General features: G+C 45.2%; 1 protein-coding gene across 1 annotated transcript in view; it reads left to right on the top strand.

Moving 5' to 3' along the window:
• The first annotated feature begins 395 nt into the window (after positions 1 to 395).
• LOC138950209 (dynein axonemal heavy chain 6-like) overlaps positions 396 to 24,768 on the top strand; it is a 165,561-nt gene continuing 141,188 nt past the window's right edge. The window contains exons 1-16 of the mRNA XM_070321958.1: positions 396 to 531; positions 2,347 to 2,577; positions 3,182 to 3,391; positions 5,859 to 5,973; positions 6,785 to 6,920; positions 7,974 to 8,121; positions 8,930 to 9,052; positions 11,028 to 11,162; positions 14,669 to 14,804; positions 15,030 to 15,171; positions 16,138 to 16,357; positions 17,385 to 17,581; positions 18,229 to 18,337; positions 19,643 to 19,763; positions 22,815 to 22,966; positions 24,401 to 24,553. Coding sequence (XP_070178059.1) covers positions 2,347 to 2,577; positions 3,182 to 3,391; positions 5,859 to 5,973; positions 6,785 to 6,920; positions 7,974 to 8,121; positions 8,930 to 9,052; positions 11,028 to 11,162; positions 14,669 to 14,804; positions 15,030 to 15,171; positions 16,138 to 16,357; positions 17,385 to 17,581; positions 18,229 to 18,337; positions 19,643 to 19,763; positions 22,815 to 22,966; positions 24,401 to 24,553 — 2,328 coding nt within the window. The 5' untranslated portion in view covers positions 396 to 531. The remainder of the gene's footprint in view (positions 532 to 2,346; positions 2,578 to 3,181; positions 3,392 to 5,858; positions 5,974 to 6,784; positions 6,921 to 7,973; positions 8,122 to 8,929; positions 9,053 to 11,027; positions 11,163 to 14,668; positions 14,805 to 15,029; positions 15,172 to 16,137; positions 16,358 to 17,384; positions 17,582 to 18,228; positions 18,338 to 19,642; positions 19,764 to 22,814; positions 22,967 to 24,400; positions 24,554 to 24,768) is intronic.

Genomic DNA, 24,768 nt, shown 5'->3' with positions numbered 1-24,768 from the left:
CAAGTAATGACACAGCACTTGAGACCTGACCCTCACGGTATGACAATAAATCGCTTCTCCCGCAATTGAGAAATATGTTACTGAAGAAATGTTGTCCAAATATTTGCAGTGTGGCTTGGCGTAGCTGCCACGTTTCATGACTGAACTGTGAGGCATATAACTCGCAGTACTGATAGGACGGTCTTGATCCAAATCCGTATTTTAGTATGACTCTTTCAGTGCCCCAAATTGGTATTTGATAATGAAATTTCAGTACGAGTCTCTATTAAGAAACGCATACACAATTTTAAGCAAGAAATGTCGATTAAATCTAATTTTGTCATGGGTTTATTTTAACGAAACTAAACCATTCGGCTCTCATCGGTCACTTCCGCTATGGTTGCCTGGAGATCGGAGTAACTTCAATGGCGGCCAAAGGTTGCGTGCAGGAGTAATTGGGAGATGCATATTTGATGACAGTTCGCAGCAGAGAGCTGCTATCAACATACTTTTACTAAAGACCGTGATAAACGGCAAATTAACTCTTTCAAGGTGAGAAAATCGCTTTGTCGGGGATTGCTGACTGCAGTAAATGGCTGATTTTCCTCTCTCACTCGCTTGTGATTTGAATTGGCGCTTTTCCAGCTCTGTTATTTTGAAACAAAGTTGACAGTTGCGCAAAAGAATGTTCTTTTTCTAATTCAAGGTGATAAAAGTTATAGAACTACTCAGTACAATGTGGTGTGCTGGTGATTAGTTGTTTTCCAGTGCACAACAGGATTTATTTTGGCAGGAGAAAGATATGTTTGAAGTAGTAAAATTATGTAGAAGTTCAGTTCCACATAAACCTTCTGTTGTGTGCTAGTAACACTACACGAGATTAGGATATATATTGTTGTTTCTCTGTTGTCATTAAGTGTCTTGTTTATACTCCTGCCTTCCTTCTGTTCAGGTAAATTATAACTGTGAGACAAGAGAACTTTCATATTGTTTTTCATACTTCTCTTTCGGTTCATGTCACGCTTTTATTAAGTTTTAATCTTGTTTTGCAGTTGCACAACACTGTGTAGTAGAGTTATGACTCAGTAGATTCATTCTGCAGCACTTGTTTCCAGAATATCTTTCAATGTTCCAAAGTCAAAGTGGATAAAGACTTTGATTAATTAAAAAAAAAACTACAACATTCTGGTACTTTTGGTGTTTTGTTTCAAAAACATGAAGCAGTACAAGTCTACAACTCTACCCACTTTGAGTTCCATGCACTGGGCTGTGAAAAGAATGAGCAACTTCAACCAAAATGTTCTTGTCCTTATACACAGAGTAATGAAAGTTGCTTCACAGTGTTGGACGCTGTAGTGTAACACAGAAAATACATCACATTGGCTAAGACTCTCACTAGAATCATCGATACAGTAAAACCTGTCAAATAAGGACACCCTTGGGACCAGACAAAAGTGTCCTTATTCTGCAGGTGTCCTTATTAGACAGGTGCAGGTAAACGCGACAAAGTCAAGTTGAGAGAGAGAGAGAGAGTACTGCACATGTACATGTACATTTATAAGAAAAACAGAAGCTGTTTAGATTTAAATAGAGAAACATTTAATATTGACTGTTGTAAAACAAGTTTCAGGCATGGTACATGTACTCTCAAAAACGAAAATCCGAAAAAAAAATCAAAAAAAAATCTGCTGATTGACTTGAGTAGCATATTATGGACATACGCAAATGCCCACACAGACATGTATGTATACACTTTATTCCTCCCTCTGCTTCTTTTTCTCTGTAAACTTGTAGGGCTAGTTACCTCGTCTCAGTGAATATTAAAAGTAATGGTTTCAGTTCGCTAACTTCGATCATTATCCCAGCAAAGCTGGAGGTATCCCACGAACGCTATATAACTGTAATCAACTTGAGAAATGTTCATGTGGATAATACATGATAAAGAAGGAATCTTTGTGCCCTAACTCAGGGTACAGTTGGGGATGGAAGTTCACGAAAAATTGGAAACATACTAACTAAAATACAGTGGGTGCCGACCAATTCTTTAATTTTTGATCCAGGGCCGCTTTGTTGGGGTAGAATTTCCAAGACTACAACAATTATGTTCGCGCAATTAGTCGTCACAATATTTTTACGTCAATGCATCGTGACGTCATCCCCTCTCTGGGGCCTTTCTCTTGCGTGCGCGTGGCGTGTGTGTTTATGTGCACATGTGTGTGTGTGTGTGAGAAAGAGAGGGGGGGGGGAGTGTTTGTCTTTCGCTGAGGGTATGCAGTGCCTAGGCATTGCACTTCTACTTAATTTTTAATATTCACCGAGAGTCAACACGCAACCTCTACCTCTCTCTCTCTCTCTTGTTTCTCTCAGATGGCAAGCGGCGGGACGCCGAGCAGGAACGGCAAGTGGAGTGCCCAGTCCCAGGATGTTGAGATGCCCGGACCTTCGGGGCTTGACCGAGCAGAGCGGCTGAAAGCTCGCCTGTATTCCTACGCCCCCATGCAGAGCACCGGCAACCCCTACGCTCTGCGCTTCAAGGGCGTCACTCACGCTCAGGCCAAGCGAATCGGAGCTCCTCTAGGGCCCAAGATAGAACCTCTAGTAAGATGCATGGGTGGGATTCTTCCGGTATATGCCGGAAATATGGATTCGATTATGGCCTTCTTTTTTTTCTCTCTTTTTGTTGTTGTGTGGTTCAGTTGAGCTTGGTTAGTGTGGTTCTTCGCGATTCATGACATTGTTTAGTCCCACATGAAGATGTGATGGGGAGTTTTCCCTTCAGCATGAATTTTGTTTACTTTCATTGTCTTGCTTTGTATTAAAACCAACAATATGTTCTGTTAGAGGACAAAGCTTTTCACAGATGAATTTTCAGATTTGTAGAGAAGTTTTACAGGCCAGAGAAGGAGTGGGTAGCCCTGAAGCAAAAACACTTTACATGTAGTAACATACAGGTTGCAGCAAAAACACTGTACAGGTTTTGTTCCGTTTGTTTCTGTTGTGTTGTCTGTCTTCTGATTTGCGTGTGTTGTGCCTGAGGAACCCTGATGGTCAAAACGTCGTGCTTTGTGCCTGAGGAAGCTAGACCCTAATGGTCAAAACGTTGTGCTTTGTTCTTCGTATTGTCTTTGTCAAACACGTGAGTACGGTATGTTTTGGTCTTTTTACAGTACATGTTGTAACACAGAGAGTGTTTGTGTAACAGCCCAGCCTACAGCAGTACCAGGCTCGCAACCAACCGTCCTACATCCACCAGAAGAACCGCGAGGCCATTGCAGCCTTGAAACGGGCGCAAGGCAGTGTGGACGAATCTGACGCCAAGCGCATGAAGCGTGCAGGGTCAGTGGAGCCACTGGAGCGACCCGACATGGTGTCGCCCTTACCCGACCTGCCCGGCGACCTCCAGGAAAAACAGGTAAACACCGGCCGACCGTTTTTATTGTAAACACCAGCTGACCATTTTTATTGTAAACACCGGCCGACCATTTTTATTGTAAACACCAGCCGACCGTTTTTATTGTAAACACCGGCCCACTGTTTTTATTGTAAACACCGGCCCACCGTTTTTATTGTAAACACTGGCCGACCGTTTTTATTGTAAACACCAGCCGACCGTTTTTATTGTAAACACCAGGCGACCGGTTTTATTGTAAACACCAGGCGACCGGTTTTATTGTAAACACTGGCCGACCATTTTTGAGTCACTTGAGAAAAAGTGACTCTATGTAATCGGTCAGTGTTAGTCTGTCCGGCCGTCCGGCCGGCCGGCCATCCGGCCGGCCGTCCGTAGACACCACCTTAACGTTGGACTTTTCTCGGAAACTATCAAAGCGATCGGGCTCATATTTTGTTTAGTCGTGACCTCCAATGACCTCTACACTTTAACGATGGTTTCGTTGACCTTTGACCTTTTTCAAGGTTACAGGTCAGCGTCAAAGGAAAAATTAGACATTTTATATCTTTGACAAAGTTCATCGGATGTGATTGAAACTTTGTAGGATTATTCTTTACATCAAAGTATTTACATCTGTAGCCTTTTACGAACGTTATCAGAAAAACAAGGGAGATAACTAGCCTTTTCTGTTCGGCAACACACAACTTAACGTTGGGCTTTTCTCGGAAACTATAAAAGTGACCGGGCTCAAATTTTATGTGAACGTGACTCATTGTGTTGTGAATAGCAATTTCTTCCTGTCCATCTGATGCCTCATATAATATTCAGAACTGCGAAAGTGACTCGATCGAGCGTTTGCTCTTCTTGTTATTGTAAACACCAGCCGACCGTTTTTATTGTAAACACCAGCGGACCGTTTTTATTGTAAACACCAGCCGACCGTTTTTATTGTAAACCGGCCGACCGTTTTTATTGAAACTTCATTTTGAGAAAACAATTAAATTAAAATTTGTGTCCACCGTTTTTGCTACTGAGAATAACACTTGCCGACTGCTGTTATTGACTCACATGCGAAGCAAAAGTGAGTCTATGTACTTACCCGAGTCGTCCGTCCCCCCCGTCCGTCCGGACGTCCGTCCGGAAAACTTTAACGTTGGATATTTCTTGGACACTATTCAGTCTATCAGTACCAAATTTGGCAAGATGGTGTATGATGACAAGGCCCCAAAAAACATACATAGCATCTTGACCGTGCTTCAAGGTCAAGGTCGCAGGGGCCATAAATGTTGTCTAAAAAACAGCTATTTTTCACATTTTTCACATTTTCTCTGAAGTTTTTGAGATTCAATACCTCACCTATATATGATATATAGGGCAAAGTAAGCCCCATCTTTTGATACCAGTTTGGTTTACCTTGCTTCAAGGTCAAGGTCACAGGAGCTCTTCAAAGTTGGATTGTATACATATTTTGAAGTGACCTTGACCCTGAACTATGGAAGATAACTGTTTCAAACTTAAAAATTATGTGGGGCACATGTTATGCTTTCATCATGAGACACATTTGGTCACATATGATCAAGGTCAAGGTCACTTTGACCCTTATGAAATGTGACCAAAATAAGGTAGTGAACCACTAAAAGTGACCATATCTCATGGTAGAAAGAGCTAATAAGCACCATTGTACTTCCTATGTCTTGAATTAACAGCTTTGTGTTGCATGACCTTGGATGACGACATGTATTTTGGTAGGAAAAATGTGTAAAGCAGTTCTTAGTGTATGATGTCATTGCTAGGTTTAGTTATTTGACCTTGACCCTGAAGGTCAAGGTCATGTCAAGGTCAAGCATGTGAGTCGTATGGGCTTTGCCCTTCTTGTTGAAGCTTCATCTTGACAAATAAAAATTGGTTATTTGACGACGACTAATGGAAATTTGTGTCCACCGTTTTATCAACTGAGAATAGGTAAACACCGGCCGACCGCTTATATTGAAGCTTTACCTTAAAAAACCCAATGAATCGGTTATTTGACGACGACTTTTTGAAATTTGTGGCCACAGTTAAAACAACTGTGGAATTGTAATAAGCAGCAATGGTGTGTGGTTTGCAGGAGGTAATGGTGCTGAGCAAACCCATATTATAGCTATGTATTATTGTAATGATTATCATCATCATTATTGGCCTAGTGCCTGCAGTGTTGAAGCGTGATGAAAGCAGCAATGGGGGTTGTTTTACAGGAGGAAATGGTGCTGAGCATACCCATATTATAGCTATGTATTATTGTAATGATTATCATCATCATTATTGGCCTAGTGCCTGCAGTGTTGAAGCGTGATGAAAGCAGCAATGGGGGTTGTTTTACAGGAGGTGATGGTGCTGAGCATACCCATATTATAGCTATGTATTATTGTAATGATTATCATCATCATTATTGGCCTAGTGCCTGCAGTGTTGAAGCGTGATTAAAGCAGCAATGGGGGTTGTTTTACAGGAGGAAATGGTGCTCAAGACGCCCATAGCACCAGAGGAACTGTGCAAGCCAGGCTCCCCCCGAGGCAGGGTTCACGCGGAGTCGGCATCGGCACGAGCCAGCACAAAACCAAAGTGTACGATCCCACCTTTCCTGCATTTTTCTCATCTCGTTAAAATGATGCCGTCAGCCTGTAGACGGGCATCATTAGACCACACAGCATTTTGCCCGTCTCGTTAAAATGATGCGCTCAGCCTCTAGACGGGCATCATTAAACCACACTGCATTTTGCCCGTCTCGTTAAAATGATGCCGTCAGCCTCTAGACGGGCATCAGTAGACGGCACACTGCATTTTGCCCGTCTTGTTAAAATGATGCCGTCAGCCTCTAGACGGGCATCAGTAGACCACACTGCATTTTGCCCGTCTTGTTAAAATGATGAGGGAGGGGGATGTCCCCCTGTAAGGGGATATCATGAGGGAGGGGGATGTTCCACTGTCAGGGGATATGATGAGGGAGGGGGATGTCCCCCTGTCAGGGGATATGATGAGGGAGGGGGATGTCCCCCTGTAAGGGGATATGAGGGAGGGGGATGTCCCCCTGTAAGGGGATATGATGAGGGAGGGGGATGTCCCCCTGTCAGGGGATATGATGAGGGAGGGGGATGTCCCCCTGTAAGGGGATGTCATGAGGGAGGGGGATGTTCCACTGTCAGGGGATATGATGAGGGAGGGGGATGTCCCCCTGTAAGGGGATGTCATGAGGGAGGGGGATGTTCCACTGTCAGGGGATATGATGAAGGCATTGCCTTTCTTTTTAAGACATGATTTTCTCAGATTTTGTTGATGTTTTAAAAAGTAAAAAAAAAAGAAAGAAAATAAAGTGGAGTTCCAGGGTATGTGCAGTTAAAAAGAGAATGTGACGATGAAATGTGTTGGTGTGAACAGTTGCAGCATCGTTTGAGGGTCTGCGTGACATGCACAGGATAATCCACATCGCCAGGACCAACAAGAAGGTGGGATTCCTCTACCTGAGCCCCGCGGTGCCCAAGTCTTCCGTCCACTACCACTACTACAACCTCAAGTGAGTCGCTCGGCCGTTCCTTGTCAGCAAATTGTAGCATTTGTTATGAATCTAGAGAGAGAGAGAGAGTGGTTTACGGTGGAATTCAGCACCCACAAGATAACACACATTTAATGTGATTTGTATGTTAGACCAAAATTGGACATTTGACACAGAAAAGGACGTGATGTGTGTTGTACAGAGTGTGATGTTGTCTGTGTGTGTTGAACAGAGTGTGATGTTGTCCATGTGTGTGTTGAACAGAGTGTGATGTCTATGTGTGTTGTACAGAGTGTGATGTTGTCTATGTGTGTGTTGAACAGAGTGGGATGTTGTCCATGTGTGTGTTGAACAGAGTGTGATGTCTATGTGTGTTGAACAGAGTGTGATGTCTAAGTGTGTGTTGAACAGAGTGTGATGTCTATGTGTGCTGAACAGAGTGTGATGTCTATGTGTGTTGAACAGAGTGTGATGTCTATATGTGTGTTGTACAGAGTGTGATGTCTATGTGTGTGTTGAACAGAGTGTGATGTCTATGTGTGTGTTGAACAGAGTGTGATGTCTATGTGTGTGTTGAACAGAGTGTGATGTCTATGTGTGTGTTGAACAGAGTGTGATGTCTATATGTGTGTTAAACAGAGTGTGATGTCTATGTGTGTGTTGAACAGAGTGTGATGTCTATGTGTGTGTTGAACAGAGTGTGATGTTTATGTGTGTGTTGAACAGAGTGTGATGTCTATGTGTGTGTTGAACAGAGTGTGATGTCTATGTTTGTGTTGAACAGAGTGTGATGTCTATATGTGTGTGTTGAACAGAGTGTGATGTCTATGTGTGTGTTGAACAGAGTGTGATGTCTATGTGCGTGTTGAACAGAGTGTGATGTCTATGTGTGTGTTGAACAGAGTGTGATGTCTATGTGTGTGTTGAACAGAGTGTGATGTCTGTGTGTGTTGAACAGAGTGTGATGTCTATGTGTGTGTTGAACAGAGTGTGATGTCTGTGTGTGTTGAACAGAGTGTGATATGTCTATGTGTGTTGAACAGAGTGTGATGTCTATAATTATGTGTTGAACAGCGTGGTTGGCCACGAGAATCTGTACAAGCCCGACTACTGCACGCTGAGTATCAAGGGAGTGATGCGCCTGAGGAGCGACGATGACACAGAATTCATCACACTCGAACGCTGGGAGCAGGAGGTGGATTACTTTGAGAAACTCACCAAGGTTGGTTTTATATTGATAGTAACAACACATGCATTTTTAATACTTTTTCATATTTTTATATTGTGTGGCCAGATGCACATAGACAGGCCTGAAAGTGGCGAGTATTTTACTCGCCATGGAGAGTAGAAACATGTAAATGGTGAGTAGAAATGTTCATCTACTCGCCAAATGCAAGTACAGTTGCTCAACTTGCTGAAACAAATGGTGGGTTTGGCAAGTAAAATTCACACTGACATACACAGACACACACACACAGACACACACAGACACACACATACACACACAAACAAATCCTATCCTCTGCCAGTTCCAGACCCTGTTGAATGGACTCCACCTGTTATCGATTTGTTTGTGTGATTTTCATCAAAAGAGGTTGTGCGTGTGTGTGTGCGTGTCTGAGGGTGTGTGAGTGTGTGAGCGCGCCAGCATGTCTCTGTGATTGAGGGGGATGAGAGTGTGAAGTGAATGTTGTGTGTTTTCAGGGTACATGTTGAGTCTGTGCATGTGTAATCTGTTACCTGCCTCTGTTTCTTCTTCTTGGTTCCTTGTACATGTGACGGATTGCGGTGTGAACAGGAATAACGGCTGCATGCACTGTGTGTTTTCAGATCCCCACGTTCGCCTTGTTCAGAAAGTGGAAGGCCTTCAGCATGTGGCGGATTGCGGTGTGAACAGGAGTAACGGCTGCATGCACTGTGTTTTCAGATCCCCACGTTCGCCTTGTTCAGAAATTAAGTGGAAGGCCTTCAGCGTGTGGCGGATTGCGGTGTGAACAGGAATAACGGCTGCATGCACTGTGTGTTTTCAGATCCCCACGTTCGCCTTGTTCAGAAAGTGGAAGGCCTTCAGCGTGTGGCGGAAGAACGTGCGATCACACAAGATCAAGTCGTGCAAGAAGTCGCTCAACCAGAACCTCTTCATTGTCAACCCAGTAAGTGCTGTGTCTGTGTGTCTCAGTCTGGCACTGTGGTACAGTGGAGTCCAGCTATAACCAACCTGGGTATAACGAAATCCCGCTTTTAACGAACTGCCATTGATTTCCCGGCAGACAGCCTTCTATTTCTTACTTGTTACTTTCCGGCAACAACAAACCTTTTCAACTCATTTGCATAATGAACCCCTCTTATAACAAACACGTTTTCATTGCCCCAGAGCCGTTTTGTCTCTAAAAGTCACAAGGCTACAACGAACTGATGTCAATAATTGTCTCCAAAGACAAAAATACACAAAAATACACAAACACAAGTGCATGAGCGAACTCTGAACAAACTAACAGCGGGAGGTGCACAGATCGAACCAAAACCGAAAGTTGTGGTGACGTCATGACATTTTGCGATGTACGTCAGCGAACCTCGTGCACATGTGGTCTGTCTTGCTAAAAACAATGGCTGACGAACATGGTTTCCAAATCTGTTTTTTTTTCTCCGATCCGTTACCGAGTGACGCGATATAGAACCACGCGTTCATTTGAATCAATTCTCTCCTCAGGCAGTGAAGTCTCCTAAATTGCTCAACACTGTGGACAGTCCAGAGTGCAGTTATGTCCCGTGAATGAGCGAGTCAAAGTTTTATCGTGAAAACTGACGCTTTTCGTGCACCTCCCGCTGTTAGTTTGCTAGAGATCTCTATGGATTATATTATGAAGCTGTTGAAAACATGCAGAGATTGTACTCTCCAAGGAAAAATCGATGGGACGATCATTTGAAGGTGAGTGGGAAAACTTGTCTTGAGGCCATTTAGGTTGAAAACTCTACAGCGAATTACTGATATAACGAACTAAAATGTATCTCCCTTGAGATTCGTTGTACCCGAACTCCACTGTATTTGTCATTCATGTTTGCATGTGTCTCTCACTGTGGTTTGCCTGACACTGCCACGCATTTTATAATGCAGTCGCTGCTGCCAGCCCTGCTGACCATGTGTGACAAGTGTCTGATTATGATGCGTGTCTGACTGTGATGTGTGTGGTTGTGCAGTCGCTGCTGCCAGCCCTGCTGACCATGTGTGACAAGTGTCTGATTATGATGCGTGTCTGACTGTGATATGTGTGGTTGTGCAGTCGCTGCTGCCAGCCCTGCTGAGCATGTGTGACAAGTGTCTGATTATGATGTGTGTCTGACTGTGATATGTGTGGTTGTGCAGTCTGCTGCCAGCCCTGCTGAGCATGTGTGACAAGTGTCTGATTATGATGTGTGTCTGACTGTGATATGTGTGGTTGTGCAGTCGCTGCATCCAGCCCGGCTAAACGTGCCAGAGATGTGTGACATGTCTCATGGAGATGTGTCTAACAGGGATGTGTGTGTTTGTGCGGTTGCTGCGTCCAGCCCGGCTGAACGTGCCAAAGATGTGTCTCACTGTGATGTGTCTAACTGTGATGTGTCTAACGGTCATGTGTGGTTGTGCAGTAACTGTTGCCAGCCCGGCTGAACGTGCAAGAGATGTGTCTCATTGTTGTGTGTCTCACTGTGATGTGTCTCCATTTGACATGTCTCACTGTGATGTGTCTCCATTTGACATGTCTCACTGTGATGTGTCTCCATTTGACGTGTCTCACTGTGGTGTGTCTCCATTTGACATGTCTCACTGTGATGTGTCTCCATTTGACGTGTCTCACTGTGGTGTGTCTCCATTTGACGTGTCTCACTGTGGTGTGTCTCCATTTGACGTGTCTCACTGTGGTGTGTCTCCATTTGACGTGTCTCACTGTGGTGTGTCTCCATTTGATGTGTCTCACTGTGGTGTGTCTCCATTTGATGTGTCTCACTGTGGTGTGTCTCCATTTGACGTGTCTCACTGGGGTGTGTCTCAATTTGATGTGTCTCCATTTGACGTGTCTCACTGTGATGCGTCTCCATTTGATGTGTTTCCATTTGACGTGTCTCACTGTGATGTGTGTGGTTGTGCAGTCGCTGCGGCCTGCCCTGCTTAACGTGAGAGAGATGTGTCACCGTATCAGCGAGATGGGCCTGTGCCAGATCGACAAGGATCGAACCTACACCCTGGTGGAGTTCCGCGAGGCCCAGTTCAACCAACTCAATGACGTCAGTACCACCCTCTCCTCGTACTCGTTTCAGTGTACACTTGATTCCCCTTCTGAACACCCCCAAATACACCATGCTCCCAAATAACTCTGTCGGGTTTGTCTGGGTTGTCAAAGAGTGAATGCCCTTGTTTTTACTCAGGCAAATAAATTCACAACAAATTCCTGTCAACATGTTTATCGCACACACCCCTTGCTAGTGATTGGCCCCTCCAATGTTTGTCCAAGTAAAAGCAAGGGTATTCGCAAATGAAAGAGGTTACACACACGTAAAGTCTACATATTTCGAAGCTCTGCAAATGCGAAACTCAGTGGTTACGACGTATACTTAGTGCTTTGTGGAGTTTGAATCGAACCCGCGACCTTCCACTGTATGTTTCTGTGTTGATGCCTGGCTGTTGTTGGTGTGCTAAGTGGCCAGAGTGTAATATTGTTGTTGGTGTGGTGGGTGGCCTGAGTGTAATATTGATGTTGGTGTGGTAGGTGGCCTGAGTGTAATATTGTTGTTGGTGTGGTAGGTGGCCTGAGTGTAATATTGTTGTTGGTGTGGTAGGTGGCCTGAGTGTAATATTGTTGTTGGTGTGGTGGGTGGCCTGAGTGTAATATTGCTGTTGGTGTGGTAAGTGGCCTGAGTGTAATATTGCTGTTGGTGTGGTTTGTGGCCTGAGTGTAATATTGTTGGTATGGTAGGTGGCCTGAGTGTAATATTGTTGTTGGTGTGGTAGGTGGCCTGAGTGTAATATTGTTGTTGGTGTGATGGGTGGCCTGAGTGTAATATTGTTGGTGTGGTAGGTGGCCTGAGTGTAATATTGTTGTTGGTGTGGTAGGTGGCCTGAGTGTAATATTGTTGTTGGTGTGGTGGGTGGCCTGAGTGTAATATTGTTGTTGGTGTGGTATGTGGCCTGAGTTTAATATTGTTGGTGTGGTGGGTGGCCTGAGTGTAATAATTGTTGTTGGTGTGGTAAGTGGCCTGAGTGTAATATTGTTGTTGGTGTGGTAGGTGGCCTGAGTGTAATATTGTTGTTGGTGTGGTAGGTGGCCAGATTGTAATATTGTTGGTGTGGTGGGTGGCCTGAGTAATATTGTTGTTGGTGTGGTAGGTGGCCTGAGTGTAATATTGTTGTTGGTGTGGTAGGTGGCCTGAGTGTAATATTGTTGTTGGTGTGGTATGTGGCCTGAGTGTAATATTGTTGGTGTGGTGGGTGGCCTGAATGTAATATTGTTGGTGTGGTGGGTGGCCTGAGTGTAATATTGTTGTTGGTGTGGTAGGTGGCCTGAGTGTAATATTGTTGTTGGTGTGGTAGGTGGCCTGAGTGTAATATTGTTGTTGGTGTGGTGGGTGGCCTGAGTGTAATATTGCTGTTGGTGTGGTAAGTGGCCTGAGTGTAATATTGTTGTTGGTGTGGTAAGTGGCCTGAGTGTAATATTGTTGTTGGTGTGGTAAGTGGCCTGAGTGTAATATTGTTGTTGGTGTGGTGGGTGGCCTGAGTGTAATATTGTTGTTGGTGTGATGGGTGGCCTGAGTGTAATATTGTTGTTGGTGTGGTAAGTGGCCTGAGTATAATATTGTTGTTGGTGTGGTGGGTGGCCTGAGTGTAATATTGTTGTTGGTGTGATGGGCAGACCTGTTTACACTACACATTGAGCGTAGTAAACTACGATTTTGGTCCCCAAACTACGCAACTACGCATGCTTGTCTTATACTACGCAAACGTTTTGTTTCGACTACACATTTTGACATTTTGAATACGCAAAAACGCGAGCGAGTTCCGATCCATAATTTGTACTAACCGGTTGTGTACTGCGTGCAAAACATGCCCGGCGCCCGTGAGAGTAGCGTAGTCAGTTGGTCTTGCTGCTGTTATTACAACTATCGCGGGCGTTTCAGCACATACTTTTCTGAACGCGGTCACTTCGTAGCTCATTCTTTCTGGAGAGAAAAAAATGGCTACAGCGACGAACACGGATTCAGAAGACTTTGGCGATCAACCGCCACGGAGCAAAATAAAGAAGCTTGGTCAAACTCCCAGCAAGGCTTTTCTGCCAAAGTACTATGAGGAGCATCCATGCCTAGTTTCGTGGAGAAAAGGGAAGCATTTTGCCCACTGCACTGTGTGCAACACGGCTTTTTCAGAGAAGCACAGTGGGCTTTACGACCGTGTAACCGCCACAAGAAAAGCACTTCTCATGAGGAATTCGAGAAATCCCGACCAAAGCAGAGGAAAAATTGGACTGTTTTCTGAAGAAACCCGTGCCAGGGAAAGAAGACCAAGACAAGCTCACTTTTGAGAGATCGGTAACCAGAGCAGAGGCAATGACCTGCCATATTATTATTATTGCCGACGCAAACCTAATTTGCCTTCATGTTGATACACATACTCCCAGTCCCTACTTTTTGTGACTTGATGTTCTCAGATTGTCACAGGTCTTGAATAGGGGGTCCCACTGTATATGAACTGCATACCCCTCAACATAGCTTTTTTTTAACAAATGCATGGGTGAAACTTTTCCGCCTTAGGACGGAAATCCGCCAAATGAAATTGGTCAAATAAAGAATCACTTATTTTGAAAATCTGTAATTTTTTTTTTTAAATTTTTGTTCGCCGGCGATCCGATCTGTATTTTCTCGCTGAATCTTTGTTTCCCTGAGCGGGCGAATTATCGGACTACAGCTTGGCATTTGTTATCATTGTTTACTGTGCAAATTTGTGTGTTTGAGATACCAGGAAAGGCCTACTTTTACCCTTAAAAAGCCTGATTTTTCGTTTTCTTCCGGGGGGCTTCGCCCCCCTGGGCCCCCTAAGAGGGCGTTGCCCCTGCACCCCACCAGGGCGTGGGCGGCCCCTGGACCCCGGCCTCATTTTCCTTATTTTTAATTCTGATCAGTTTCACCCATGCAAATGTTCCAAACTAGTTAATAATTTTTTTCTTAACAAATAAACTTAATGCTTGGCTTGTATTTTTGTGGGGGCTTTGTTTGTATTTGTATGAGGAGTATTGTTCACATTGTAATAGTTTTGTTTGGAGTGTTGAGTGTTTGTTTTAGTACGGTATAAGTAACTGTTCTGTTTTGCGGTTTGGGTTGATCAAATTGAAATACTACACATTCACCTGCCAAACTATACATTTGCCTTATTTTCACACCCAAAACTACACATGGTACATTTCAGGGGTAAGCAGGTCTGGATGGGTGGCCTGAGTGTAATATTGTTGTTGGTGTGGTAAGTGGCCTGAGTGTAATATTGTTGTTGGTGTGGTGGGTGGCCTGAGTGTAATATTGTTGTTGGTGTGATGGGTGGCCTGAGTGTAATATTGTTGTTGGTGTGGTAGGTGGCCTGAGTGTAATATTGTTGTTGGTGTGGTAGGTGGCCTGAGTGTAATATTGTTGTTGGTGTGGTAGGTGGCCTGAGTGTAATACGTTGTTGTTGGTGTGGTAGGTGGCCTGAGTTTAATATTGTTGTTGGTGTGGTAGGTGGCCTGTGTTTAATATTGTTGTGGGTGTGCTAGGTGGCGGGTCGCCTGCAGGACTTCCGAGAGCTGGTGAAGGAGGTCGTGAGGTCGGCGTGTCGCACCGCTCTCCTGGAGGCCGGCTTTACGCCCGACGACTATTTCTATGACGGCGCTGACACTCCCAACATGAATGGTGAGTGTGCTCTGTGTCTGTGTGTGTGTGTCCGTGTGTGTGTGTGTCCGTGTGTGTGTGTGTGTGTGTGTGTGTCTGTGTGTGTGTGTCCGTGTGTGTGTGTCCTTGTGTGTGTGTCCTTGTGTGTGATTGTGTGTGTTTGTGTGTGTGTGTGTGTGTGTGTGTGTGTGTGTGTGTGTGTGTGAACAGATGAGACAGGTTGTAATAGAGTTGTTACTTCAACAGGTGCTGCAGCAGGTGCTCCGGGCACTGCCTCCAGCTTGCTTGTGCAGAGCAACTATGACCTTGACATTTACGGCGAGGCTCCGGACAAGATGACGTACACAGAGCAAGCCAACAAACGCGCTCACTGCAAGCGCCTCACGTGGTGAGTGTGGAGAAACCTGTGTTGCGTCCACTTCAACGTTATGTTCAGCATCTTCACTGTGCAAATGAATGACCACATATATCTGAGTGCATTGAAACTGTAGACCTGTAGACACTATACATTGTGTGTATTGTTGACCAACACAGACAGTCAGTGTTCCTCCCAGACCGCGCTAGCGCTTAAGGTGAACCATGGCTGTCGAGATCTGTGTAAAATGTCATACTTTAGTGAAAAATACAAATTACATTTATGTACCGATCGATTCTGGTTAGAATTCTTAGAGTTTTTATGATTGAATGCACACAAACATGCACTATTTTGTAGTCTCTGCTGGCCGCCTACATATGAAGTTTTGTCGGCCTCTGACGTCATATGGCTTGAAAAAGGGAAATTCAATGTTCAATCAATCAATCAATATGAGGCTTATATCGCGGGTATTCCGTGGATACAGTTCTAAGTGCAGGGATTTATTTATTTTTATTTTTAATTTTATTTTTATGCAATTTATATCGCGCACATATTTATGCTGTGTGAGATCGAATTTTTTTACACAATACATCACGCATTCACATCGGCCAGCAGATCGCAGCCATTTCGGCGCATATCCTACTTTTCACGGCCTATTATTCCAAGTCACACTGGTATTTTGGTGGACATTTTTATCTATGCCTATACAATTTTGCCAGGAAAGACCCTTTTGTCAATCGTGGGATCTTTAACGTGCACACCCCAATGTAGTGTACACGAAGGGACCTCTGTTTTTCGTCTCATCCGAAAGACTAGCACTTGAACCCACCACCTAGGTTAGGAAAGGGGGGAGAAAATTGCTAACGCCCTGTTCAATCAATACATTTCATTATACAGCTAAATTGACTGTTGTGGATTTCAGCCCCATATGCTGAACACCACACATATTTCTCCTTTGTGTTAAGACATTGATTTCAACTGGTTGTTGATTGCGTGCAGCTTCATCCGGCTGGCGGACTACCTGATCGTCAACACGATGCACGTGCTGGCGGTGAACTCAGTGTCCACGCTGCTCAACTACCTGACGGAGCAGCTGCACAACACACCCACCCTCGCCCAGATACAGGGCCAGGACGAGGAACCTGAGGTGGAGGAGAAGGAGAAAGACAAGGACGCCACCGCTGCTGCTGCTGATGCTGCTGCCCCTGCCGCAGACAAGGTGAGTCCCAGTCAGGTGTCACATTTCTACTCGTTACCTTGTGTCAAGGGAAAATGTCATAGTGGTTTCGATATGGTTACAGTATCTGTGAGTGATCATGCAATCTGTCTTATTTCGGATCAGTCTCTTAACGTGTTGATCACTGTGTCTTAACCCTTTGTGAAAAGGTCTGATGGAAGAGCCGACTGACCTATTTGCATAGGTATGATCAGTACTTTGTTTTTAGAGACGGGCGCTTGTGGTAAGCTTGTGTGTGCCAGTGTGTGACTGAGTGTACAAATGTAGGATTGAGCAAGTGAAAGTAGACACCCCGTGTATGGCAACATCTATACCGGACCACCAAGTCAGCTAAACCTCAAATATTCCGCGGGGGGGGGGGGGGGGGGGGGGGGGGGGGGGGGGGGGGGTGGGGGAGGGAAGGAGGATGATTGATGTGTACGTCACTGTGTTTGATGAGCGACATGTTGATCACTTTGTCTAATGAGCAACGTGTTGATCACTGTGTCTAATGAGCGACGTGTTGATCACTGTGTCTAATGAGCGACGTGTTGATCACTGTGTCTAATGAGCGACGTGTTGATCACTGTGTCTAATGAGCGACGTGTTGATCACTGTGTCTAATGAGCGACGTGTTGATCACTGTGTCTAATGAGTGACGTGTTGATCACTGTGTCTAATGAGTAACGTGTTGATCACTGTGTCTAATGAGTGACGTGTTGATCACTGTGTCTAATGAGTGACTTGTTGATCACTGTGTCTAATGAGCGACGTGTTGATCACTGTGTCTAATGAGCGACGTGTTGATCACTGTGTCTAATGAGTGACGTGTTGATCACTGTGTCTAATGAGTGACGTGTTGATCACTGTGTCTAATGAGTGACGTGTTGATCACTGTGTCTAATGAGCGACGTGTTGATCACTGTGTCTAATGAGTAACGTGTTGATCACTGTGTCTAATGAGCGACGTGTTGATCACTGTGTCTAATGAGCGACGTGTTGATCACTGTGTCAATATGACCGTGTGCAGAGTGGTGAAGATGAAGAGGCGCACAAGGTACCCCCGCTGTTCATCACGGAGTTCATCCTGGAGCCTAACCAGCTGCTCTTCTCTCCGGACGGCGACGACTTCCAGGACGGGTCAGCAGAGGTCATCAAGCGCTTCCAGGACGCTGTGCTGAGCGTGATGAACCTGGTGCCAGACACCTACTTTGACGCCTTCACCAGGTGAGAACTGTGTGTGTGTGTGGAGAGAGACAGACAGACAGACAGACAGACAGACAGACAGACATACAGACAGAGACAGACAGATATATAGAGAGAGAGAGACAGAGAAAGAGCGCGATGAACCTGGTGCTGATTACACCAATACATGCCCACATCTCGACTCTTGTTGCTGCTAGCTTTCCACTGGGAGGAAGCTACCTGAATTTCCCAGTATTGGGATACTAGAGTGAAATGAAACAGAAATGTGTTGGTGGTAGGCCTTAGCCTGGGAACCATGTTGTGGTCATAGTACAACTAACGTGTGATGTGTTGTTGGCAGGCCCATCATCAACAACAAGTTTGAGGAGAAAACGTGTGTGGACGGCCCCAGCCTGGGAACCATGTTGTGGTCATAGTACAACAGTACTAACGTGTGATGTGTTGATGGCAGGCCCATCATCAACGACAAGTTTGAGGAGAAAACGTGCGGGGACGGCCCCAGCCTGGGAACCATGTTGTGGTCATAGTACAACAGTACTAACGTGTGATGTGTTGTTGGCAGGCCCATCATCAACAACAAGTTTGAGGATAAAACGTGTGTGGACGGCCCTAGCCTGGGAACCATGTTGTGGTCATAGTACAACTAACGTGTGATGTGTTGTTGGCAGGCCCATCATCAACAACAAGTTTGAGGAGAAGACGTGTGGGGACGGCCCCAGCCTGGGAACCATGTTCGAGGACGACAAGCATCTGCAGAACATCATCAACAACATCAGGGTATGGAAACATTTTGTTCACACACACACACACACACACACACACACACACACACACACACACACACACACACACACACACACACACACACACACACACACACACACGTACATGCATGTACACATGTAGGCATGAATCCAAGTACATAAACACATGCACTCACGCACGCACATCCGGGTATGGGTGCACTTTTTCACACATATACATGCACGACAACCATCCCTCCCTTTCGGTGGCCCTTTTTATTTTTTTCTTTATTTTTTCTGTCTCTGTTTTCCCCCATCTAAAGTCGGGGTCAAACCCGGGAACATGCCCCTAATGGTTTTACCGTGAGGGCGTTAAACATTACTTATCATCATGCGCCAGTCACTCTTCAATTCTCTCTCTCACTCTCGCTCTCGCTCTCTCTCTCGCTCTCTCTCTCTCTCTCTCTTTCTCTCTCTCTCTCTCTCTCTCTCTCTCTCTCTCTCTCTCTCTCTCTCTCTGGCCGTCTCTGGAACGCTCTTCCAAATGCCTTACGGGAAGCTACACAGATTCTTTCAAAAACAAATATATATCCCATTTAATGAAAAAAGTATATTCTTGATTGTTATGTCCTTTGGGACACAGTCACTCACTTTTGATTTGTAGTTTTGTTCACGAAATTATGATGTTATGCATACTATCCATTGTCTTGCAGAGTTGAAGTACTACTGCATAGTATTCTGACTCTAATTGACTTGCAAATTTTTGCTTTGCACCTTGTCATGAACATTTATAAACTACAATGTTTCATATAATGCACTTATGTACATAAACTTATACTGTTTTACTAATTATGTAAGTATGTAGTAGTAGTTATTATAGTAGATTTAGTCCCTCTTCAGGGCGAGGGCCAGATGCAAAAAAGTATACCAATGCTTATTCTGTTACCCTCGTAAAATAAAGAATTGTCATTGTCATTGTCACACTCTCTCTCTCTCTCTCTCTCTCTCTCTCTCTCTCTCTCTCTCTCTCTCTCTCTCTCTCTCTCTCTCTCTCTCTCTCTCTCTCTCTCTCTCTCTCTCTCTCTCTCTCTCTCTCTCTCTCTCTCTCTCTCTCTCTCTCTCTCTCTCTCTCTCTCTCTCTCTCTCTCTCTCTCTCTCTCTCTCTCTCTCCCTCCCTCCCTCCCCAACCCATGTAAGTTGACCCGTGTTTTCAGACTCCCTTCTTTTTCAGACTTGATTTTCTGAGATTTTTTTAGGTCTTGAAGGAGAGGGTTGGGTGGGGGGGGGGGGGGGGGGGTGGAGTGCACTCATTTTAAAACCAGTGTAACTTTGTGAACAGGAGGCGATCTCAGCGGCGTTCAACGCGGCCAGCCAGTACGCCGACACGTTTGAGTTGTTCCGGGAGTTCTTCCGCGAGAACGAGAGTCTGGACCTGGAGGCAGTCAAGCGACAAGATCACGGTGAGCTTCTTCCCTCGCCTCTCTGGTTGGGGGTGTGACACAGTAGTCCCCCTTGTCACAGACAGCTTCTTCTCACGCCTCTCTGTTCAGCGAGGGATTTATTTCCCAGAGTCAACTTTGTGCAGACTCTCCTCGGTGTCCGAACACCCCCGTGTGCAGACTCTCCTCGGTGGCCGAACACCACCGTGTGCAGACTCTCCTCGGTGGCCGAACACCCCCGTGTGCAGACTCTCCTCGGTGGCCGAACACCCCCGTGTGCAGACTCTCCTCGGTGGCCGAACACCCCCGTGTGCAGACTCTCCTCGGTGGCCGAACACCCCCGTGTGCAGACTCTCCTCGGTGGCCGAACACCCCCGTGTGCAGACTCTCCTCGGTGGCCGAACACCCCCGTGTGCAGACTCTCCTCGGTGGCCGAACACCCCCGTGTGCAGACTCTCCTCGGTGGCCGAACACCCCCGTGTGCACGCATGGGCAGGATAAAGAACCCAAGTTTACAGCGAAAGTCTCAGGGCTTGGAAACATGAATACACACATGCAGGAAAAAATAAATAAATATGGGTAGCGTCGTATACGGTATGGCAGCTCGCTTTCCCGAGGGAGAAAGCAGCCCGAATTTCCATGAGGGTAACCTCACAGGAGTCTGGACTATATAAAATCTTATCCTTATCCTTGATGGGGTGTGACACAGTAGTCCCCCTTGTCACAGGCTGCTGCTCTGCATTGGCAGAGTTGTCTCCCTGCCAAAGCGTGGGCTATTTTTCATCGCCTAACGTTTGTGGTATGTCGTTAGACAGCACACCCGTGAGATGTGGAGTAGCTGTGTGATGGGGTGTGGCTGCTGTCGTCGCCTTGTATACTATTGGGAACCTTAGCGTACCCATAGCAGTTTTATGGGGCTATTAAGTTAGCTGTAAAACCTCAATCCTGTTAGACTGGGTGTGCCTCCGAAGGTGATTCTTGTGCTTTGGTAATCAAAGACTGTGCAACAGCTAATGTTTATTTTCATGATTCAGAACACACTGCAAAGCACTGTTTTCTGTTAGGTTTTTTTTATGGAGGGGGGGGGGGGGGGTAAGGGAGTGGTGTTGGGGGTTGATGGGTTTTGGTACATATGTCAGAGGCAGGATAGAGAGTGAGAGAGAACGGAAGAGAGTGAGAGAGAGAGAGAGAGAGAGAGTGAGAGAGAGAGTGAGAGAGAGAGTGAGAGAGAGAGTGAGAGAGAGAGAGAGTGAGTGAGAGAGAGAGTGAGAGAGAGTGAGAGAGAGAGTGAGAGAGAGAGTGAGAGAGAGAGTGAGAGATGTGTGCGCTTATGCTGCCAGTGCGTGTGTAAATATGTCTGTGTACTGATGCACACTTGTTCGTTTGTGTGTATGAACACATGTGTGTGTGTGAGTGCAAAGGCTTTGTGTGTATGAACACATGTGTGTGTGTGAGTGCAAAGGCTTTGTGTGTATGAACACATGTGTGTGTGTGAGTGCAAAGGCTTTGTGTGTATGAACACATGTGTGTGTGTGAGTGCAAAGGCTTTGTGTGTATGAACACATGTGTGTGTGTGAGTGCAAAGGCTTTGTGTGTATGAACACATGTGTGTGTGAGTGCAAAGGCTTTGTGTGTATGAACACATGTGTGTGTGTGAGTGCAAAGGCTTTGTGTGTATGAACACATGTGTGTGTGTGAGTGCAAAGGCTTTGTGTGTATGAACACGTGTGTGTGTGAGTGCAAAGGCTTTGTGTGTATGAACACATGTGTGTGTGTGAGTGCAAAGGCTTTGTGTGTATAAACACATGTGTGTGTGTGAGTGCAAAGGCTTTGTGTGTATGAACACATGTGTGTGTGTGAGTGCAAAGGCTTTGTGTGTATGAACACATGTGTGTGTGTGAGTGCAAAGGCTTTGTGTGTAATGTATCCTTTGTGTTTGGCCAATGTAAGCGCAAAGAGCATAATTGTAAAGTTATGATGTTGCACTATATAAATGCTCATTTATTATTATTATTATTATTATTATTATTATTTATACACTTGTTCCAGATTGTGGACTGTACTTCCCGCTACACTCAAAAGATGGTCTTACTCTCGATATTCTTGTTATTCTTGTTATTAGCATGTTCAGCAAGTTCGGCATGGATGTCGCCGTTCCACAATGTTTTTTGAAGTTCTTTGAACCACTTCTTGCATGTTCTCTGGCTTTATATTTTTTTATTTTTTTATTTTGTTGTTGTTGTATGTTTTGTGTGTGTGTGTGTGATCTCAGTTGCATGCAGGCTGCTTCAACCCCTTCTTTTTTGCCATTTTTTAAATTTTTTTTATTTTTTTTTGGCGGCGAGCATCCTTCTTCATTGATCTTTTTTTTTTCCTTTTTTTTCTGCTTTTTATATTAATGTTTCTACTTTAAATACTCTGGCTATAATTAAGTTACAACGTTGGAGTTCTTTGCTGGGGATTATTATTTTTGTTGCCAGAAGACAAGCCACCTGTGTTGTTGCTGCAGGTTGTGGCTTTGATACCGATGGGTGATCCAGATTGTAGGGATGAATACTTGATGTGAAGCAAGCAATAGCGTATTGTGACAAAGACAGGTACATGTATGTGGTTGTACCATCAGTGAGACAATCATGTTGAATGAATGAAGGCATTGGAGTAGCTTGGACGCCGGGCGCCGTGGAGGTGTATTCCGTGTTCCGTATTCCATATTATCGGTGCTGTGGTGTGAGAACGAGCTGTGGTGCGTTACAGACCTCGGTCATTCTTTTTTTTAATTTTTTACCTCAGTCATTCTACCGGACGTACATATGTCGACTCTTGTTGCTGGAGGAAATGTCCAGGCAATGTAATAACACATTAATAAAAAAACAAGTTGTTTGAAGCGACCATAAACAGCTGCTGACTAGTTTTCTAGGAATCGCTGCGCATGTATGCTCGCACTCACTCACACATCCACACATTCGTACACCACGATCTTCGTCTGGATTCCAAATTTAATTTAAAACATTTTGTCAAAACTTAAATGTAAAAATATTGGGAGCGGTGCTGAGTGTAGATGGCTGGTTGCAGACGTGGCGTACTTCGGAGAGCACCTGGAGAAGTACCACAAGCAGCACAAGATGGCCGTCAAGATCAAGGAGAAGCGACCAATCGGAATGCTGCTGGTGGACGCCACCAAGATGAAGGGGCTGCTGATCCCCTCGCCGCTGCGCTGCCTCGGCGTGAGTAGTGGGTGCTGTGGATGGATGAGCGTCCGGTGTAAAGCATTGTGTGCACCGTCCCTCATCTGGCCTGGGCTTTACATGACCTTGCTAATATTTAGACACAGGCCTTTACATGAGACAAGACCATGCTAATATTTAGACACAGACTTTTACATGGGACAAGACAATGCTAATATTTAGACACAGGCCTTTACATGAGACAAAACCATTCTAATATTTAGACACAGGTCTTTACATGAGACAAGACCATGCTAATATTTAGACACAGGCCTTTACATGAGACAAGACCATTCTAATATTTAGACTTAGGCCTTTACATGGGACAAGACCATGCTAATATTTAGACACAGGCCTTTACATGAGACAAAACCATTCTAATATTTAGACACAGGTCTTTACATGAGACAAGACCATGCTAATATTTAGACACAGGCCTTTACATGGGACAAGACCATGCTAATATTTAGACAGGCCTTTACATGAGACAAGACACAGACCTTTACATGGGACAAGACCATGCTAATATTTAGACACAGGCCTTTACATGAGACAAGACCATGCTAATATTTAGACACAGGCCTTTACATGAGACAAGACCATGCTAATATTTAGACACAGGCCTTTACATGAGACAAAACCATGCTAATATTTAGACACAGGCCTTAACATGAGACAAAACCATGCTAATATTTGGACACATGCCTTTACATGAGACAAGACCATGCTAATATTTAGACACAGGCCTTTACATGAGACAAGACCATGCTAATATTTAGACACAGGCCTTTACATGGGACAAGACCATGCTAATATTTAGACACAGGCCTTTACATGAGACAAGACCATGCTAATATTTAGACACAGGTGCTAGGCACTAGGGTGGGGATATACCTCAGTCCGTAGAGGCGCTAGGCACTAGGGTGGGGATATACCTCAGTCCGTAGAGGCGCTAGGCACTAGGGTGGGGATATACCTCAGTCCGTAGAGGCGCTGGTTTCAAAACTCGTTGTCGCTATCAGCGTGAGTTCAATTCACACGATCGGCAAGGGATTTATTTCCCAGAGTCAACTTTGTGCAAGCATGCACACACACACACACACACACACACACACACACACACACACACACACACACACACACAGCACGCACACACACACATGCACACATGCATGCACACATACACACACGCACACACACACACACACACACACACACATGCACTCACGCACGCACACACGCATGCACGCACTGACATACTCGCACATGCTCTCTTTTATTCCATCTACATCTCTCTCTCTTTCTCCCTCTCCCTATTCCCCTTGCAGTTTCTTTCTTATTTTCTTTTGCTAAAAAGCACAACAACACTAGACACACGCACAAAAACCAAAGCGCTATCAGCCAGTGTGAGAGATGTCGTGTTGACTGTGACAGGTGATCAACGCCTTGCTGCCGGTGCTGGCCCGTAGAGAGGTCGACCGACTCATCGCTGAGCTGCAAGATGGACAGTTCCGTCTGGAGGCCGTTCCCACAACAACGCTGGAGTATGTCCACTCCCTCACCTTCCTCGAGGAGATCCAGATGAGGGTACGTGCTGTGTGTGTGTGTGGGGGGGGGGGGGGGGGTGGGGGGGGTGTGTGTGGGTGTGTGTGTGTGTGTGTGGTCATCATAGCGGGTGCCAGATGCACATCCAGTGTCTCCTGGTGTGTGTGCAACTGTCTGCATGTGTGTGTTTCTCTGTTCGTGTGCCAGCCTGTTTACCTACGTGAGTGTGTGATTCTATCTATTAGTCTGTAAGTCAG

Source organism: Littorina saxatilis, linkage group LG16 (genome assembly GCF_037325665.1).
Source record: "Littorina saxatilis isolate snail1 linkage group LG16, US_GU_Lsax_2.0, whole genome shotgun sequence".
Classification (NCBI taxonomy): domain Eukaryota; kingdom Metazoa; phylum Mollusca; class Gastropoda; order Littorinimorpha; family Littorinidae; genus Littorina; species Littorina saxatilis.
The sequence above is the reverse complement of the archived record's forward strand: the minus strand, read 5'-3'. Positions and strand labels throughout refer to the sequence as shown.